This window comes from Salvelinus namaycush, chromosome 35 (genome assembly GCF_016432855.1).
Source record: "Salvelinus namaycush isolate Seneca chromosome 35, SaNama_1.0, whole genome shotgun sequence".
In the NCBI taxonomy this organism is placed as follows: Eukaryota; Metazoa; Chordata; class Actinopteri; order Salmoniformes; family Salmonidae; genus Salvelinus; species Salvelinus namaycush.
The window spans coordinates 31,412,498-31,433,952 of NC_052341.1; the positions used below are offsets into that span (position 1 = coordinate 31,412,498).

Here is a 21,455-nt window from a genome sequence, read left to right on the forward strand (position 1 = left end):
TAGAACTGAAAAAGTGCATGAGCAAGGAGGCCTACAAACCTGACTGTGGAATGTGATGAAAGAAATAAAAGCTTGAATAAATCATTCTCCCTACTATTATTCTGACATTTCACATTCTTAAAATAAAGTGGTGATCCTAATTGACCTAAAACAGGGAATTTTAACTTGGATTAAATGTCAGGAATTGTGAAAAACTGAGTTTAATGTATTTGGCTAAGGTGTTTGTACACTTCCGTCTTTAATTGTATGTGTGTGTATATATATGAATATGTGTGCATATAGATAGATATTTTTTTTATAATAATCCACTGGGGCTAATTTGCTTGATCCTTACTTGCTGCAGCTTTTCTGCTCTTCTGATTTGCAGAATTTTTTTACATCTTTTTTTTTTTAAACTTACAAATATTTCTGGCACTTTCCCCAGGGTCTGGATTGCGGCCCATATACTCCCCCTTAACAAAGGTGGAGACCCGTGTGACCAAAATAAATATTACCCCATTTCCAAATTCAAGAATCCTTGTAAAATGCACTTTTTAGATCCTTTTTAACTACGAAATGTATTCTAAATGTACATCAGTCATGTGTCAGAGAAGGTCATAGCACCATCTCTGCTTCTTCTTTGGTTTTAAATTATGTTCTTAATTGTTTCGATAAGAAGAAACACTTCTTCCATATGCCTTTTGGCTGTTCTTGCCATAATATGGACTTGGTCTTTTACCAAATATGGCTATCTTCTGTGTTCCACCCGTACCTTGTCACAACACTACTAATTGTTTCAAACGCATTAAGAAGGAACACCTGTTAGTTGAAATGCATTCCAGGTGACTACCTCATGAAGCTGGTTGAGAGAATGCCAAGGGTGTGCAAAGCTGTCATCAAGGTAAAGGATGGCTACTTTGAAGAACCTTAAATATAAAATAAATGTAGATTTGTTAAACACTTTTTTGGTTACTACATGATTCCATATGTGTTATTTCATAGTTTTGGTGTCCTCACTATTTTCCTATAATGTAAAAAATAAAGAGTAGGTGAACTTTTGACTGGTTATGTACTTGGATGGACACTTTTCCCTCTCTGTCACAGATACCATGGTTGCCCTTAGTTTGAAGATGTAATCCGTAGACAGGTGTTTTATACAATGAGCCTTATGTGTGTTCTCTTTTCGACTCCGTCTGCATATTTGCAATCAAACGACATGATTTTGTCCATCTCCTTAGCTATCATTCTCTAAATGCACTGTGCATTCCTCATTTCAAAACTCGGTCTTCCAGAAAGCGGAGAGCAACACTTATGCAGTTCTACTACGCGATATCTTTCAATAAAGCCACGTTAGAAAGGATTACCTACACATACTGACCAGCTCATGTTATAGACAGAAGCGTGCTACATGGCAGACCAATCCAAACTCATTTCTCGGCATGTCCAGCCCACTCATTATCGCAGCCAATCATGGCTAGCGGATTGGTTGCTGGCTTTTTCTGTGGATAAACCAACTAGGCTCGAAATTTTAAATGTTTTATTCGTATTCACAGATGGCATACACGTTTGTTATTAAGGCGCATGAAAATTCACATGTTCCAGAAGGCATTTCTGCCAAAAATATCATTTTGATAAATAAATAAAGTTATGTTCAAATGGCTCTCCTGTGAAGTAGTGACGCGCGAAATATGCCTAGTTTTCTGAAACGAGATTTTTTTCATAGTCTTTTTTTTTTGCTCATCTTTATCAAGGGTCCCAATCATTTTGGGCCTGACTGTAGCTGCTGTAGTATGTCAAAAAAGTGTGCTAGAAAACCTTGGTAGAGCATGGGCGAAGTAGGCATTGTGGTGCTGATGAGAAAAATTTCGGCTTCAGACCAGCTTCTCACTTAACATTTTTTTGTGTTTAATTGTATCTATAGCCTGCATAGAACTGGCTCATTCCTTTTTTTTCTTCAATATGGGGGATTGAAGAAGAAAAACACATACCAACTTGTCCATGGTACATTTAGTAGTGTATAAATGAGGTCTTCGTTCATGGTCATGGAGACTGTAGAACTTTGGTACTTAGTTCTCCTGAACTTATGTTTATGGGCTCTGTTAAGAATGTAACGGAGAAAAGACTGTCACCAAAGGTTTGTAAAGCCACTTTATTAGAATGTCCTGCTGTCCTTTCTCAAAATATATCTAGTTTAAGCGCCATCCAGAATTCTTCACATTTAAATCGAAGATGCTTAATAATTATGGTATTACGTATAGGTTTGACGGGATATTGAACAAGCACTGTACTTAGCTGATCATGGCACAACGTCCTTGTAATCCAGCTAGGGGGTTCTGTGTAATTTGCACCCAATCCTCCATTACAGCGACTTCTACAAACAAAACATGACAGACCAACATTAGTTGGATGTTAGACACTATAAATCCCCTTAAATTGGCTCGTCTGCGCTTGTCCTCCCTAAAACATTTCAGTCTTCGTTGTGTACCATTAAGGAGTTAATGCAGATTATGATTTATATGCCTCGTAGTTATTAACAAGTCATCAATAGCGCCAAAGTCCAGTCACACATCCAGATGAAAAATATCATATTTCTTATGGAAATTGCCTGGATTGAGGGGATTTTTTTCTCTCTCCTCAGAGCCGAACGCAGATTTAAGATGTTAACAATCTATATTTTTCTCCGCTTATGAATTCTGCCTTTCATTTTGAAGCCGTTCTACACAGCAGCTCTTCCCAAGCTTCTTGTGGATTGACTGAGTAAAAAGACTTCTCCTTTTTTTGGACACAAAGATGGGGCTTGCAGCCTCTAATGGATCAACCTCTACAGTCTCACTGTTGGGAGAGTGTTTTTGGTGTGGTGTAATGGTGGTGGGTGAAGGACTGAGTCACCAGAAGGGGAGAAGAGTCCTGGTTACTCCAACAGTGTTGTGATGGTTCTCTTACCCGGACACATGAGGAACTGAAGCATTGAGAAATTGCAGTACAGTTTTCTCTGTCAGTGTGATAATCAGCCAATTGCTGTGGTCAAAGCGATATAACAATTCATATGATTGTGATAAATCAGTTTTCATTTGTCAATGATGTGCGAATAATGCACTGTTGGTAAATCAATTCCTAAATTCTCTTGCAAAAATGTGTCTTTAATGGTATGTACAGTGCCGTCAAAGTATTCATACCCCTTGACTTATTCCACATTTTGGTGTTACAGCCGGAATTCAAAATGGATAACTATACAGTACCAGTCAAGTTGACACACCTACTCATTCAAGGGTTTTTCTTTATTTTTTACTATTTTCGACATTGTAGAATAATAGTGAAGACCTCAAAACTATGAAATAACTCATATGGAATCATGTCGTAACCAAAAAAGTATTAAACAAATCAAAATATATTTTATATTTGAGATTCTTCAAAAAAATGTAGTCACCAAAAGAGTGTAACAAATCAAAATGTGTTTTAGATTCTTCAAAGTAGCCACCCTTTGCCTTGACAGCTTTGCACACCCTTGGCATTCTCTCAACCAGCTTCATGAGGTAGTCACCTGGCATGCATTTCAATTAACAGGTGTGCCTTGTTAAAAGTTAATTTGTGGAATTTCTTTCCTTAATGCGTTTGAGCCAATCGGTTGTGTTGTCACAATGTAGGGGTGGTATACAGAAGATAGCCCTATTTTGGTAAAAGACAAAGTCCATATTATGGCAAGAACAGCTCAAATAAGCAAAGAGAAATGACAGTCCATCATAACTTTGAGTCTGGGTAGTTCCATATTTTTTTGATTTTCCACTATGCTCTAGGAAACTTTCAACACTCTAGAAATATTTGTATACCCTTCCCTAAGATCTATGCCTCATCACAAATCGCGGAGATCTATAGACAGTTCCTTGGACTTCATGGTATAGTCAACTGTGGGACCTATACAGGTGTGTTTCTTTCTAAATCATGTCCAAACAATTGAATTGGCCACAGTCTCCAAGTTGCAGTGACATCTCAAGGATGATCAAAGGAAATTGGATGCACCTGAGCTACATTTGTCGTGTCATAGCAAAAGGGTGTGAATACTTATTTAGATATTTCTGTATTTCATTTTCAATAAATGTGCAAAAATATCTAAACTTGCTTTCGCTTAGTCATGATGGGATATTATGTGTCGATTAGGTGAGAGAAAGAAAAAACAATTTAATCCATTTTGAATTCAGGCTGTAACACAACAAAATGTGGAATACGTCAAGGGGTATAAATACTTTCTGAAGGCACTGTATTACAGATGTAGGATCTTAATTTGATCACTCTGTTGCATTAAAACTTGTAGTCTATTTGAGATTTAAAAAGCTTCTGAAGTTAATTTCCACTTGATTTTCCCTTATTAAAAATCTATCAACCCCTTCAAAAATGTCCATTAATTACAATCCTCATTATAATTCACTTTTCCTATTGACGCTAGGTTATTTTCCTGCTGTAGCAAACTGGCTCAAATTAAGATCCTACATTTGTATGTGTGTGTGAATGTGTCTTGTAGTGTGTATTATTCATTGATGCGAGCATTTCCTTTCGCTTATCTTGGGGTCCTCTCCAACGCAGAGAACGTCACCCTCCCCACTGACAGTGATCAGTACTGTCAGACATGTCTGCCTGGAGTAAGGGCCTCGCAGGTCCTCTCTGTCCTCAGGGCTTATTTGATTGAGTGACTTGACTGAGAGGGGACTAAAGATAATAAGGGGGAAGCATAAAAACATGGGGATATAATATCACCCCCCCCCCCCTTCCCATCCACTCCCCAATCCTCCCAGTGCTGTCCTCACCCTTGTTTCAGGGCCTCAAGCCTGTTCCACGCACCAGTGTAAACCTGAATTGACACGTGACACCCACACCCAAGTGATGCACTGACAAGAGGGCCTTGAATAGGTGACAGATTATTATATTTTTACCAGACTGGCTTAAGTATGAAAAAGTCATGAAATTTTAATGAAATGCATTATGAATACATCTAGTCGTCTTGTTTTTCCGCTGTTTTTTGGGGGGCTTTTTCCTCTTTTTGGTGGGGGGGGGGTTTCCTTTAAGAAACGAGTCTGGAGAGAGAGCGGGAAAGAAAGGGAAAACTTTGACATCTACAGTTTTCCTTGACACTCAGTGGGTTTTCCCAGTTAGCTCAATGTGTTTACCCTGCGATGAAATCTGTAAATGGAAACAAAGTTTCCCCCATCGAATTGCATTTCTCTTGCTCTTGCTTAAGTGCTTCTAATGGGGAGCATGCAAAAGAAAAATAAACTGCTTTTGGTCTTTGCGACCGACAATTTTGTCGTTTCTCGGCTGGTTTTGAAGCCTGCGGAGGAATCTTGCTGTGGCCTTGATCAAAATTACACTGTAGAGGATGAATTAAGGATTTGTTCATTTATCCCAGAGGTTGGTCGCCATCAGAGCATCAACTCACACCCACAGTGACACTAAACACTTCTGTTTTATTTGGCTTCACTTATTTGTACTTTTTTGTGTTTTGCGTCTTTACACAATTCATTGACATCACATGGTAGATAAAATTGGAATTGCTCACGTGTTGCGCTCAAAATGAGATTTAAGTCAGAATTCAGGGTATCACTTCATTTCACAGTCTTGTTTCAGCTGGTATTTACTTGGTAAGAAGTAATTTGATCATGTTTACTTGTTGCTACAAAACATTTCAACTCCCAATACCAAATGGTACAAAGGGCTGTTTGTTTATAATTCCAAGGAAACCAAAAATTTGATTAATTAGGTCATTGTAATTGCTAAGCTAATACCTGGTGAAAAGTGGACTGTAAAATAAAGTATAGCCTAATTGGTAAATGACTTCATATCTTGTCATTTGATTTCAGTGGTTTATAGGTTTTGGTTCAACTCCTAATTAAGCTTAGAATGAAATTCTTATTCATGTGAGTAGTTAAAAACCTAGAGCTAACATGGTTTCTTATGTGTTGTAATACACGTGGAATAGATGACGTATGGAATATGGAATTACTGCGTTGTGCACCTGCCAACCTGTAGCAGTTACTCCAAACATTAATGAGACAGGTATTCACATGCATATTGCTTGCACTGTGTTTATAATATGAATGTGCCCTTAGACTAGCCCTATGCCCTGGCGAACTTAACTGCACACTTACTCTTAGGATGAGTATCTGACGTTGTTGTCTGTGTCCTTTCTATGGCTTGTTGGAATCCATGTGAAAGAGGTGAACAAGACCCCCATCAACCCTCAATTGGCCATGTCTCTATAGTTCGGACAACTGGTCCGAATTCCGCCACAAAATCGGTGGATTCCCATCGCGCCGGGAAGTGTGTAGGGAAGTTCACAAGGGCACATGTTGGAATGGCTCTGCTGGAAGGGACCTACGGACCTCATCTGCATTTGAATGTGGTCTGATCAGTGGAATAAGACAGTATACATAGATGTATAGAGTTAATGATGTGACTAAGCCCCTATGCGTGCTGCTGTATTCTTATGGTAATAAGGGAGCCTGGAGGCATTCAGTCCAGACAATGGTCACGTTACTCCGAAGAAAGGCGAGGGACAGAGGAAGTCTTCTGTGCATTTCCATAGACGGGTGCAGTTGGGCACGCACACACAAACAATAGCAGTCCAACGATATATGGGCCCCGCATCTCTTTCTTTGTGTCTAACTTTATACCTTTTTTAGATAACACTCAGAGAATAGACATCAAACAACGATGAATCATAAATCGAGGTCAAAAGAGAACACTCTCCAATTCGGAGAAAGGGTTAAAAGTGAAGGTCTTCTTTTAAAAAAAAAAAGAAAAGAAAGACAGATTCACGCAAAAGAAAAGAAAAAATATTCTCAGTGGAGGGTTCAGTGAACCATATGTAGGTAGCCACAGGCTAATGGGCCGATTGGTCCCTGGCTCGCCAGGTATCCCGTACCGTGTGCCCCCCCCCCCCCCCGAAATCCCTCATCCATTCCCCTCTAATCTCACCTTTTTCTCTGGCGCTGACCCGGGGAGGCCCACTTTTATTCCCCACTGCACGCCAGAAGCCAGCGTTGTGATCCGAGCGGGCCCTGCTCTGGTTCCTCTCGCCCGGCTGCCTCCCCGACGGCTCTCCTCTATTGATTTCTGCACTGCTGTCTGTGTGTTTGCACCACCGACGCCCGGGCCTGGCTCTCCTCTTCCCTCATACAACCCGGGATTCATGTACTGTGAGAAGAAGAGAAAGAGAGAGCGAGAGAGAAAGAGCGGGGGGGGGAAAGAAGCCAGGCTTTTGATTTTTCATTAGAACTGCTTCCGTATTTTAATATTGGGTTTAATCGGCCCTCATGCCTTAAAGAAATAACCATTGAGAGACGATTCCCCGGCCTTCAAAAAGTATATGCCGTTTCTTCAATCAAAGCCCCTTGAATTTGCTCTTTTGTTTAGAGTTCAGTTGCGATCGTTTTTTTTCTCCTCTCTCGCTCACCCTCTTGCTTTGCGGGTACAGTCGTTAGGCTTATTGACTGATCTCGGCTCTACTTAAACAATAGAAACGACTTTGACAGGAAAATCTAGCGCACGTATTACAGTGGTGGAAGAGTAAAAGACCCCCATCATAACAATATCCCATTAAACAAAGGCTATCCCCTAATATCACATTTTTACATCACAATATGACATGATATGACATATTGTAACATAATATGATGTAATATTATATTATCTAAATATTGTGTAATGTTGCCTGGTTAAGTACAAATTTGTTTTCAATGTAATACATTTAAACGTTGAAAGTGCAAGTCTGACCCATTTCGTTATGTTTTTTGTATGTACTTAGTATTTATGGACATACACAATATTATTTTCATGCTGAAATGACATGAAGGCCCTTTGAAATGGATTGAGTGCACGTTGTCATATGGGACAATTCCTCAGCCCAGTTTAAATGTGTTTATAGCTCCTCTGCTATTGTTTTCCTTGGTCATTTGAGTTTAGTTGTGTTTCTGTTGTAGCTCTGGTGAGATTCATTTAGTCTTTTCATGGCTGTGAAACACAATGCCGTGTGTGTGTTAAAGCCACAAAAGCGCCAACCTGTGCGCTAATGAGAGGCCCCGTGCTGATATCTACGGCTTAGGTTCCCTACTACTGTTGCAGTCATATTAAGAAAACACACAGGCCAGTGCGCGCACACACACACACACACACACACACACACACACACACACACACACACACACACACACACACACACACACACACAGAACGTGCACACACATACAGACAATTTCTGAAGGAGGTATCTCATACACACACACGCGCACACACACACAAGCTTGCAAGGCCTTTATTCCACATAAAAACATACACACAAGTACACACTCCCTCTGATGATAGATAGACAGGAGTAGTGGATTTGATGAAACCAAAATTCAAAACAAAGGCACAGAAAACCCCTCCTGTGACAATCTCAATTGTCGCCGCTTGCCTTTATCTGATAATGTATCAAATGCACCAAAAAGAAGCACTTACTTAATTGAACAACCTCTGCCAATTTGTTTGTCTTAAAGGAGAGGAGGTGACACAAAAACAACAATTGTGTGTGAGAGCCTTTCTTTGTGCCAGTGGAGTGTTAAACCCCCTGCCAGGATGAGATGCATTATTGAAGACGCTGTTGTGATACTTCTGCCTGCTTAAAGATCTCTGCTTCCTTTTTAACGCCGCGCCACCCTCAGCCACCTCTGCCCCGCTTCTGGGGAACTAGAAAAGAACCACTATCACCTGAGAACATATCACAGGGACACAATAGTAGGAACTAGGAAGTGATGTCGCGTTTTCAGTTTTTGTGCGCTTGTGGTTTTCTTTTGTCTACTTTGTGGCCACGTTTCACTAAGGTTTTTAATAGGATAGTAGTGGTATTAATGATAACAATACAGTCATAATAATTGAGTGTTATTGTTGATGAATATTTTGGAGTAAATGTTCTACTTTTTCGACTGGGTTTTTATTCTATGCCGATTCCTCTTCAACGGTATGTGGAGCTGATTAGCAGCAAATTAAAGGTTAAATGACAATTTGCAGCTGACACCGAGTCGTGGCAAAAGTGCTATTTAAGTACTTTTTTTTTTTTTTAAATGGCCTGCCGCTCTCCCACTGTTGAGAAAGATGTAATGAAACACACTTTTGTAAATTCAATATCGTTAATTACTCTTCACGCCACCAGCCGTGTGCTCGGGATGAAAAGAGTGAGTGGAAAAGTGGAGGAAAAAGCGTCTGCAGAGTAACTTCAGGGCCCCTCATTACACCCTGCCCCTGGGTATTTTTACGCCTTTTATATCCCTTCTAATGAACTGTTTACGTTTTTCAGCTTTCCAGGCACCACAATTATTTGCACGCCCTTGTGTCGCTTGTTGCAACGGGTATAGAGAGAGGAGGCTAGTTGGGGCGGCCCCCCCCCAAAAAAGTTGTTTACCAATGAAGATGAGTTTATTTGGTTGAAATGATTCTGATAGTTTTAAGAGGTGGACTTTTGAAAACATTTTTATAGGCGACTAATGTCAATTGGGTCTATGAACCAAGGGTATTGAAATTATTGTCCACTTCAGCCTAATGTTCATGTAAGTGAAGTACTGGTTGTGATTTGTTTGTTCCGAATTATTATTTTACTGAAAAGTAATGATATATAACTAGTCACTCATGCAGGTATGTAAACAGAAATGGTATAAAAACACTTTTTAAAAAAAAATATGTTTGTCATAATTGCATGAATATAATTTCCAGCTCTGATATTGTTCTTGATTAGCATATCTTACAGTATGAGTTATTATGCATGCATATAGAATTATGTTTGGATGGGTTAAAGAAACTCTTTCTTCTCCCATCGATGTCAACAGAGGTTAGACACGTGTGTGTTTTTGACAGGACACCGAAACCTCCGTTTCGCATTTGACGATATGTGTGGAGTTTAAAAAAAAGAAGACGGCCACTTTGCATAAAGATGGATCTTTTGTACTTTTGTGCTTCCGGGAATAGAAGCAAAGTCTCACCCAAGCTTAGAAAAAGTGACAAAAGAAAGACCTTTCGAAAAGGATAAAGAAAGACGTATTTTCTATGGCAATAAGGTATCTTATGAACGTGCTCATTCTTTTTAGATTACAAAGCCTCGTCGCCTGGTTTCATGTTCCTTTAGTCATTTCCATTTTTCCCGCTCCGTCTTCAACACACTAGGATGAGAAACTTTCGACATTGTCTTTCTGAACAGTTCTTTTGGGGTTTGTTTTCTTTTAAATAACTACGATTTAGACCTTTTTTTTAAAAGATTTTTGGAACAACCTTAGTTACTATAGACCACGATATACCCCGATCAAATATATAGATCTTTCTCAATCAATTATGCTCACTAGTGTGATCTCAAAAGTCACACATGACAAAACATTATCAAATGAAGATAACCGTTTGAGGTGCACTTATTTGCATAACACCCCAACCGGTAATCAAAGTCCATCAATGGGTGAGGCAGTCAATATTGCACAGCTGCTCTTGTTTTACATCAAATGAAAAGGGAATAATCACTCTAAGGGTTATGCTTTTTTTTTCCGGGGGGGGGGGAATTCAAACCAAAAAGTAAATGGGTAGGGAGCAGCAGTAGTCTTTGGTTCAGTCGCATTTGCAGCTCATTTTATTTTCTGTTTTATTTGTGCTGCGTTCATCGTGGAAACTGTTGATACTCTTGGCAGTAACAAACAGCTATTTAGAAATACCCCAAAAACTGTGCGGGGTTTGAAGAAGACGTCAGGCTCTGCGTACTCAAATCAAGCCTTCTCCCAGGCTTCTAGTCTCAATTACTGGCAACCCGTCTTTTTCTCCTAAGTTACGCTGCGGCTCTTTAAGATGACGCTCCACTAAAATGAGATGTGGGTGTTATCCCGGCAAAACATGACTCTACGCTGTCTGCCTGTTCCAGATTGATGTTTGTCTTTGTACTCACACTAACAACATGCCTTAACTTTGTCATAACCTGCACATTTGGAAGAAAGGCTAATTGTACTTCCAGTTAGGGGTAGAATTAATCCTGTCCAAAATTTCTTAATGATGTATTTGAATAATTTTGTTTGCAAAAATGGATTGTTCAAATCACAGAAGAGGGGGGGGGGGGAATACAGTCGATGCTCGCAAAAAAAGGTATTAACACTTCATGTGCAACAATGATGCAAATGTTGTCATTTGGATTGTGAAGGCATTCGATTGTATTTGTGCGTGTTCTATGGCGGTGCTGTGTTTTTGATTTGGGTCATTGTGAATTCCGCTGTTCCCCGCAGTCGTTCCTTCGGTGGTTAGCACAGGTCCCCGTGGCTCAGTTGATGCCTGTAAAGTGTGTTGTTTGGGGGCTTCACTTTATCTAATGGTTTTTCGCTTGTCGCCCTGGTCAATCAGCTTCCCAGACAACTCGGTAATTACTCTTGTGGCTGTGTCCCTCACTGTCACAATAACAACACAAACCACTTCCCTGATGGCTTTCCACTCACTGGTCAAGTTTACGGGGAAATACATTTTTAAAAAACGTGGTGACACAGATATTTATATATTTTTCTCTACTTTATTTCAATGAATGATTTAGAGATTTGATTCTTATTTCTTCAAAAATACTGTAGCACTGTTACTATATTTGTTAAACAATGTGATTTTTAGATTGAACTTCTAAATACAAATTCTAAACAGGAAATAGACAAAATATTTGGCAAAAGCAGGAGTCTCGAAAGATCTTAGGATAGATGTGCCAATTTTTAGGCCCATATTTCCCAGTGATTTTGCTCTCCTCACACTGCCCACACAGAAGTCCTGTCAAGGCAGAAAGAGAAGAAAAGACAAGGAGGCTTAGTAAACAGTTTCTCTTTCTCCGCTGTTGTGTATATAGTTTGGAGGGCATTTGAAGCGGGCTATTTTTTCTGTTGGTGTCTGTAAACAAGCGCTACACATGGCCTGCTCCTTCAGCATCGGAGGTGGCACACTGAAGAGTGTTTGTCATTTTTTGGGGGGGACATGGCATTCCCTCTCCCACCCCTTCTGAAGAGGAGAGGGAGAGGGATCCCAAATCTGATGGAACGCCAATGGGTGATGAATTATTCCCTGTCTAAGTCCCAGTATCGGCAATATCACAGAGCCTGCCACTGCACTGTGCTGACAGCAGTGACAGCCCCCAGAAAAGGTTTAGCGCTGACGAGTGATACTTTCCTTGTACATCTCCCGCCCCTGCCCCTGTGCCAGAGCCCTCTGTAGTTGGTTTTATTCTTCAGATTGTGTTTATTTAAGTGGGAAAGGGGGACATCTCTACAATTTCACTGGTACTAGATCACTTCGCAAGTGTGCACACACACAACCGCAGGTGCATTGCCTTTTTTTTGACAGTCGGGTCCATTAGGGGGCTCTCGTGCTTAAGAAATGCCTGTTATGTTTTTCCAAGACAACTCCACTAAGGCTTATTCCCCCCCACCCCCCCGCTGTTTTCTCTTTCTCCCCTCTTCTGTTCTCTCCTCTTCTGTCTTCTTCATCTTCTCTCCTTCCTCTTCCTCCTCCCCCTGCAGAAAAGGTCACGTATCGCCTACAGTGATGAGGTGCGGAACGAGCTCCTGGGGGAAGACGCTGGCTCCTCGGAGAGTCAGGTAAGGTGCTAATCAAGCCCCTCCGGTCCCCAGTGTGGGTGGCTGGCCCTGGGTGTGAAAGGGTCAGGGCCTCCCGGGGCACCTCCTAGGGCCAACAGGGCCACCGCAGCATTGGCACTAAGTCATGCGGAAGGAACACTGTTTAATGCAAAGCTGCCCAGGGTCTGAATGGGCTCCAGGCCTGGGCCCAGCATCTGGGCAACGCCAGATTGGGGCAACCCCCCCACAGTTGTTCTCCAGCCGTCTGTGTACTTATCCTCCACCAACACACTATCAGCCGCACACAAACACACAACCAACCTCCTCCCCACAAACGGTGTCTTTCACACTCCTTTAAACACCAGGGGTGGCGAAACCACACAATGCAGACACTCAGGATAAATAGGATTCTCAGGTTCAATGTTTATAAGCATTAGTATCAAAAAGTCACTGACAGTTTTTATATTTTACTCGTTATAGTTTGTTGCAAGTGATATTGAAAATCGTCGAATTTAATATTATAATTCTATGCAATTACAGTTGAAAATGTATTCACATTCATGAAAAGGTGTATGGTGAATTTTGCAATGAACATTGAAATGTAATTTAACGTTTCATTTAAACTGTGCTGGAGTTCAATACAATGGATTACAAACAGCAGATAAAAAGCAAATTAGCCATATTTCTTCCATTGTCACAAAATTATAAGACGTGGGAAATGAACAATGCCTTCAAAAACTGTATTGATTCAGTCATATTGAATATGAGAAAGGGAAAAACAAAAGCAAAGATCTTAAATGGTGATCTTAATTGCCCAAAATATGCCACATGTTCTTTAAACTTTGATTGTTTTGTATTATGTCTGAAGTGCTGCGTCAAAAAGAAACACCACAACAGCTACGCAAACCATCTTTTTAACACTTGACGTGGTGCCTGTATCTCACCTGCACAGCTGCCACTCACAAACAGACACTCACAACTCTGACCAGCGTCCTTTGACTAATTATATATTACCTTAAATGATCCTGTCAACTTTGCAATAGTTGCCGCGTGTCTCAGTCACACACAGACAAACACAGAGGGAGAAATATGCACGTAGGCACATTTAGTCCCTCAGTACTTTGTAAAAGTACAGTGAGATGGTCTGCAGTTGAGCAGAGCTAAATAAAGTTGTCTCGTTTTTTTTTCTCTCGTTTTTTGATAGCTTTCTTATTACCATTTCAATGATGACCCATGCACTGCACATCTTGCAAACATATGTATCGCTAGCCGAGATGTGTAATGGATATGCATATTCCCTGCAAATTAGTGAGACACAGAAGTGACTCTGACATTTTATACAGAAGTTGGAAGTGGATTTGCTGCCAGAACTGTCACATTCAAGACGGTGATGGTTCCTATCAAAATCTTGTCAAAGGGAAAAGAAAAAAAAGAATTATGACCCACATTTCAAATATATATATATTTCCCTTTCATTAAAAACAATTGATGATGAACCCCATTATTGAAATAATTATTCATAGACCTAAGAATATTTTTCATAGGATAATAATTTGTTTAAATAATGGAACCACCCCGATGAGCTCATCTAGAAGGACAATATTAAGATGCATGCATTTTAAGTTGTTTTTAGTCTGTTATGCTGCTTTGTTGAACGATGATATCATTATTTGAAATGATATCACCTCCCTACTATTAAATCTCTGGGTGAATGTTTCTTGAAGTACATTGTAAGATAATTCATTTGTCCAGCCTTCAAGTAATCCCATTTTTTTTTGTAGAGAGCTAACATGTCAAGGAATGTTGTTGTTGTAGTTTAATTATAATACATGTTTTGTCATTCAGCCACAAAGTCAATATCCTCCATGGTTCGGACAAAACCTTGTATTTTCTCAAGTGATTTAATAACCCTGAAGGACGAATGGAAAGCACGGGGAGGCAAATTGTCCCTGAACCAGAGAAGAAAGTCCACATTTAGTAAGACACATTTAGGAAACGTGTATAAGCAAATAAAAAATTAAATACAAAATACAACAGTTTATTTTATAGATTTATAGATCTAGAACAAACTTATGGCATCTTTAAACCATTGTATTGCTCAGTAACCATAGACCTGTGGTTTGGTGTTTACCTATTCCTTAGGTAGTTGCTTCAGAATCTTGAATGCTCAAAGCATAACATTTGTACTATAAGTTGAGTCAATATCAGAATTCTAATGTTTGTACATTGTAAAACAGACGTTGTCTCACACACACACACGCACATTTTTCTATTTACCATGGTGCCATATTTACCTCATTTCCATTTTAAAAACTTCTGGAGATAACACTTGGTCTTGCTGTGAGTGGAGTGCTCGGAACGTCATTTTTTTTTTTTTTTTTTTGATCGAACAAGACGGGAGCGATAGAGAGGATGGGAAAGATGGGGGAGCTTGGGCAAGTCGGTCAATTTAATTCCTGACGATCTGAAAGAGTTCAGGATCATTTCATATAGCTCTGGCTAAACGGATCATTACCAGTCACAAATCTATTCGTTACATGGCAAGGATTTATAGCTAAGTAAATTGGGGAGTTCTGAAAATTGAGTGTTGGCCCTGCGATAATGGCTAAAGAACGATTTAATAGAGTTGGGCATTTATTCGTTATCTGTATGCGGACAGAGACTGAAATGGCGCTATCACTATTTTTTTTTTAATAACGTGGTAGTCTACCGTTGCACTTTTTTTTCTCCCCTTTCTCACTCGGCATGCAACTCACACACACACACCCTACCACACACGAACACTCTACGGAATAGTTTCGATTTCAGTCACAGCAGAAGGCTTGGCCACAAGAGATTGTGCTGGTTTGAGCCGGCATGGACCAGATTTTACAGGCTACAAAGGAAGCAGATTACCACTTGTATCGAATTCCGTATTGAATAAAAAAATCTTTGTTTGAAAAATCTGCTGATTATCATAACAGAAAAATTGCAGCAGTGCAATTTTGAATACTGGCTGGCATTACAAAAACACAAGGAAAGGCGCTCGTGGAGCCGTAATTATAACATTTACAGTTTTCTGTGTTTAACACTTTATTTCTCTCAAGCAAAGCTAGCGTTGGTGGGTTACGTTTGAAAAGAATGGTAAAGATGGATGAAAAAAAAGCGAATGCCAAGCACAAAACCCCTCATATATAGTTTCAGCAAATCCTCCACGAGGACTTACAATCGGCCAAGCAGCACAAATAAGATGGAACAAGTTTTGTTTGGTTCTCATTGAATTGGAGGGAAGGGCTGCGGCGAGTGATCGGCAGCTCTGGCTGGCCTGTTCAAACCCTAAATAGCCACATATGTGTCGTATTTTTAAACTTCGGCCTCCTCAATAATGCGTTCAACGCAGGGGGCTGTGACCTTCGAAATAAAGGACAGTTTCCTGTCTGCAAAGTGGCCCATTTTTCTCACCGAAAGAAAGAGTGAAGAAAATCGTATTTCTTTGCAATGTTTTTTCTCTCCATTTGTTAGCCTGTCGCTGCCAAGTTCCTCAAGGCCAGTGGCTCACTAAAATGAAGCTCTCAGCAGACAAACATTAAGCTGTTTTACTTTTGCATATTTTCTTCAACTCCTTTTCTGTCATTCTATCACGCATCTGAGATACTATATGGCTTGATAGCGGGCTGGATTGCATTTATTCTCTAACTTTTTGGACATTTTCTTCAGATTTGCCCTTCCATCGTGTTTTCCTTTTTTAAACTCTGTTTACAGAATTACAATAATACATTATGATATATTTGTTATTGGAAATCCTTTCCTAATTTAATTGGGGAAAGCTGAATAAAGTACATACAAGTATTTAAACAACAATTGGACATTTTACTTTGAATTAAGGTGGTAAGAACTGTGATATTCTATATATTTAAAATAAATATACTTTTTTAAAGAATAGTTGTCTACTATTGTATATAGCCATATATTAGCTATAAAAAATATAGATATATATTTATATATATTGTTATTATTGAACAGAGACAATAATACTGATGGAGCCACTCCAGATATGGCTGTGTATATTTTCTCTCGCTCTCTCAAATCCTAATAGACATCCATCAGAGTAGAATGTAACATTACAGTTACACCGACATAATTGTGCTTCAATTGCTCATACATTTTTACCGACCGGGTGGCTGCGTCTTTAACTCTTCGGCGCGAGCACCTTTCAGAAAACGCTTAAGCGTGGAGGAGCCTAGCCTGTCGTTCCTGACGACCGTGGCCACGACAACCAATAGTTTAACATCAATCCCACCACCGAGCCTCTTCTTTCTTCTCGACAATCCCGTTGTATAATTTATGATCCAAGTCCTCCTGCCTCTTTTCTGATAGCAAATGATTTCAAACTAGCAAAATTCAAAATGACCACCACATACAAAGTGAGATTAGAGGAGAGTAATAGTGGCCCTGAGCCTCCCTTCAGATCTGCTAACCTTTTAATCTCGCTCAAGAAATTGAGATTTAAAAAAAATCACCTGCAACGGATGACAAATTAAGAAACCTGTCCTTCCCCTTCTGTACTAAATGATTTTGTGTTCTCCATGTCTTTCCCCTACATAAAGAACAGGTTGTGGCAGAAGCATCCTTTTTTAATAGTGATTTAAGCTTGATTAAGCTCGAATTGAATCGTTGCTCTCCTCCAATGTCTGTGTCTCTATTAAAGATAAGGTAACAACAGTAGGACATGGGGATGTTTTCTATTTACTCTGCTTGAATTTGACACTCTTTTCATCAAAAATGAATAACTAATGCAAAGATTCATTTTTAATGACTCCCAGTTGTCCTAATAATAGTCTCTGCCTTTATGTATACACAGCAGGCATCTGTATTGCAATACATAAGGAACATGAAATATTGACAATGTGTCACCAATGATGGACACATTGGAAACAATGGATTGGCTCTACATTTCACAATCTAGAATTAAAAAAAGGCATGTCTTTTTTTGCTATTTTCCACCGGGACATATAAAATAGAGATATTCCCTCTATCAAGCTTCTATGCATACTGTACCCAAACTGTATTTTCCTACTGTACAGAGTGGGATCTATTTTCTTCTCCCTTTTTGACACATCAAGTGTTGTGATGTGACTTCCTTGATGGTGCTAGTTTAGACACCGCGAGTCGAGCAATCCATTCCCTCTCTTTGTCTCATGTGACAGCGAGAGAACTTGATCTTTGTTTGTTCAAAAAAGTCTGCATGAGTCTCGTGTTTAGCGTCGTTTAATGTGTTTGTCTGTGATTTCTAAATGCTAAACATGCAAACGGATAAATCGTCAAGGTTAATTCGGTACCCAGTCACATGACTGATCTGCTTCCTGCCATGTCTTTTCTTTTTATCTTTCTCTCACTTCCTCCCTCTATTTCTCTCTCTCTCTCTTTGCTTTCACGTGGCAGTTGATAAAGTTACGTGAAGAGGTAAGTGCCTCTCTGCCTTTCCTGTTTTTAGATTCCTTTCCGTCTGGATTTCTGTGCACTCATCTCTGCAGCCATAAGGCCAAGGCTATTGGTGAGGCTGTTATGAGTCTTTAGGGGGATGAATTCAAGCCATTTTCTGTAAAAATCTGAAAAGGAAGATTGTTTTGAAAAGAGTGTGCTTTCAGAAAAACTAACATGAGGAAAAGGCTGGCATAAAGTACACTTCAGGACAGTGCTACAGGTGGCAACCCTGAGAAAAACCACCCACTATACCATCAACATCTTTATGCTCAGCAATCATGGTTGCTCAATATCATGCCTAATTAGTGGATTCCGTATTTTGCCCTTGTTACTTTCATTTAGAACTAACTGTAAGTCTTGTATAGTCAGGTGTAGTAGTAATGCCCTTTGTTGTGGTTTTGTATTTGTTATAGCAATAAAGGAGGTGATGTGGTCAGTTATCAGCAGTGGTGAAAGTAAGGCGGTCTGGTACGGCGTCCCTGTAAAACAAAGAGTGGGGGTACGCTGTACCGGTGAAAGGTGAGCCTTTCACAATTTATACAACGTGCCACATGAAAAATTAGCGAATTGATTGGAAACTGGTTGGTATACAGCTACTCATTCAAGGGTTTTCTTTATTTTCACTATATTCTACATTGTAGAATAATAATGAAGACATCAAAACTATGAAATAACACATGGAATCATGTAGTAACCAAAAAAGTGTTAAACAAATTGAAATAAACTCAGGATAAAAATTAAACGTCCTCTCACTGTCAACTGCGTTTATTTTCAGCAACTTAACATGTGTAAATATTTGTATGAAAATAACAAGATTCAACAACTGAGAAATAAACTGAACAAGTTCCACAGACATGTGACTAACAGAAATGGAATATTGTGTCCCTGAACAAAGGGGGGGTCAAAATCAAAAGTAACAGTCGGTATCTGGTGTGGCCACCTGCTGCATTAAGTACTGCAGTGCATCTCCTCCTCATGGACTGCACCAGATTTGCCAGTTCTTGCTGTGAGATGTTACCCCACTCTTCCACCAAGGCACCTGCAAGTTCCCAGACATTTCTGGGTGGAATGGCCCTAGTCCTCACCCTCCTATCCAACAGGTCCCAGACGTGCTCAATGGGATTGAGAGCCGGGCTCTTCGCTGGCCATAGCAGAACACTGACATTCCTGTCATGCAGGAAATTACGCACAGAACGAGCAGTATGGCTGGTGGCAGTGTCATGCTGGAGGGTCATGTCAGGATGAGCCTGCAGGAAGGGTACCACATGAGGGAGGAGGATGTCTTCCCTGTAACGCACAGCGTTGAGATTGCCTGCAATGACAACAAGCTCAGTCCGATGATGCTGTGACACACCGCCCCAGATGATGACGGACCCTCCACCTCCAAATTGATCCCGCTCCAGAGTACAGGCCTCGGTGTAACGCTCATTCCTTCGACGATAAACGCGAATCCGACCATCACCCCTGGTGAGACAAAACCGCGACTCGTCAGTGAAGAGCACTTTTTGCCAGTCCTGTCTGGTCCAGCGACGGTGGGTTTGTGCCCATAGGCAACGTTGTTGCTGGTAGGACATGCCTTACAACAGGCCTACAAGGCCTCAGTCCAGCCTCTCTCAGCCTATTGCGGACAGTCTGAGCACTGATGGAGGGATTGTGCCTTCCTGGTGTAACTCGGGCAGTTGTTGTTGCCATCCTGTACCTGTCCCGCAGGTATGATGTTCGGATGTACCAATCCTGTGCAGGTGTTGTTACACGTGGTCTGCCACTGCGAGGACGATCAGCTGTCCGTTCTGTCTCCCTGTAGCGCTGTCTTAGGCGTCTCACAATATGGACATCGCAATTTATTGCCCTGGCCACATCTGCAATCCTCATGCCTCCTTGCATCATGCCTAAGGCACGTTCACGTAGATGAACAGGGACCCTGGGCATCTTTCTTTTGGTGTTTTTCAGAGTCAGTAGAAAGGCCTCTTTAGTGTCCTAAGTTTTCATAACTGTGACCTTAATTGCCTACCGTCTGTATGCTGTTGGTGTCTTAACGACCGTTCCACAGGTTCATTAATTGTTTATGGTTCATTGAACAAGCATGGTATAAGTTATTTGGATTTTTACGAATTATCTTTGAAAGACAGGGTCCTGAAAAAGTGACGTTTCTTTTTTTGCTGAGTTTATATTTTATATTTGAGATTCTTCAAAGTAGCCACCCTTTTCCTTGATGACTGCTTTGCATACTATTGGCATTTTCTCAACCAGCTTCATGAGGTAGTCACCTGGAATGCATTTCAATTAACAGGTGTGCCTTGTTAAAAGTTAATTTGTAAGGCCTCCCGGGTGGCGCAGTGGTCTAGGGCACTGCATCGCAGCGCTAGCTGTGCCACCAGAGATTCTGGGTTCGCGCCCAGGCTCTGTCGCAGCCGGCCGCGACCGGGAGGCACAATTGGCCTAGCGTCGTCCGGGCTAGGGAGGGTTTGGCCGGTAGGGATATCCTTGTCTCATCGCGCACCAGCGACTCCTGTGGCGGGCCGGGCGCAGTGTGCGCTAACCAAGGTCGCCAGGTGCACAGTGTTTCCTCCGACACATTGGTGCGGCTGGCTTCCGGGTTGGATGCGCGCTGTGTTAAGAAGCAGTGTGGCTTGGTTGGGTTGTGTTTCGGAGGACGCATGGCTTTCGAACTTCGTCTCTCCCGAGCCCGTACGGGAGTTGTAGCGATGAGACAAGATAGCAATTACTAACAATTGGATACCACGAAATTGGGGAGATTTTTATTTATTTTATTTATTATTTAAAAAAAATATATATATTATTATTTGTGGAATATCTTTCCTTCTTAATGCGTTTGAGACAATCAGTTGTGTTGTGACAAGGTATGGGTGGTATACAGAAGATAGCCCTATTTGGTAAAAGACCAAGTCCATATTATGGCAAGAACAGCTCAAATAAGCAAAGAGAAATGACAATCAATCATTACTTAAAGACATGATGGTCAGTCATTACGGAAAATTCAAGAACTTTGAAAGTTTCTTCAAGTGCAGTCGCAAAACCATCAAGCGCTATGAAACTGACTCTCATGAGGACCGCAACAGGAAAGGAAGACCCAGAGTTGACTCTGCTGCAGAGGATATGTTCATTAGAGTTACCAGCCTCAGAAATTGCAGACCAAATAAATGCTGCACAGAGTTCAAGTAACAGACAAATCTCAACATCAACTGTTCAGAGGAGACTGCATGAATCAGACCTTCATGGTCGAATTGCTGTAGAGAAACTACATCTGAAAGACACCAATAAGAAGAAGAGACTTGCTTGGGCCAAGTGGAAATCTGTCCTTTGGTCTGATGAGTCCATTTTTTAATATTTTTTTGTTCCAATCGCTGTGTCTTTGTGAGATGCAGAGTAGGTGAATGGATGATCTCCGCATTTGTGGTT

The 21,455-nt window shown here is 40.7% G+C and overlaps 1 protein-coding gene across 2 annotated transcripts in view; it reads left to right on the forward strand.

The window, feature by feature from the left end:
• The window catches only part of vti1a (vesicle transport through interaction with t-SNAREs 1A), a 176,293-nt gene that overhangs the window by 31,110 nt on the left and 123,728 nt on the right, over positions 1 to 21,455 (forward strand). For both annotated transcript variants that reach the window (XM_038974861.1, XM_038974862.1), the window contains exon 4: positions 12,516 to 12,593. In XM_038974861.1, coding sequence (XP_038830789.1) covers positions 12,516 to 12,593 — 78 coding nt within the window. The remainder of the gene's footprint in view (positions 1 to 12,515; positions 12,594 to 21,455) is intronic.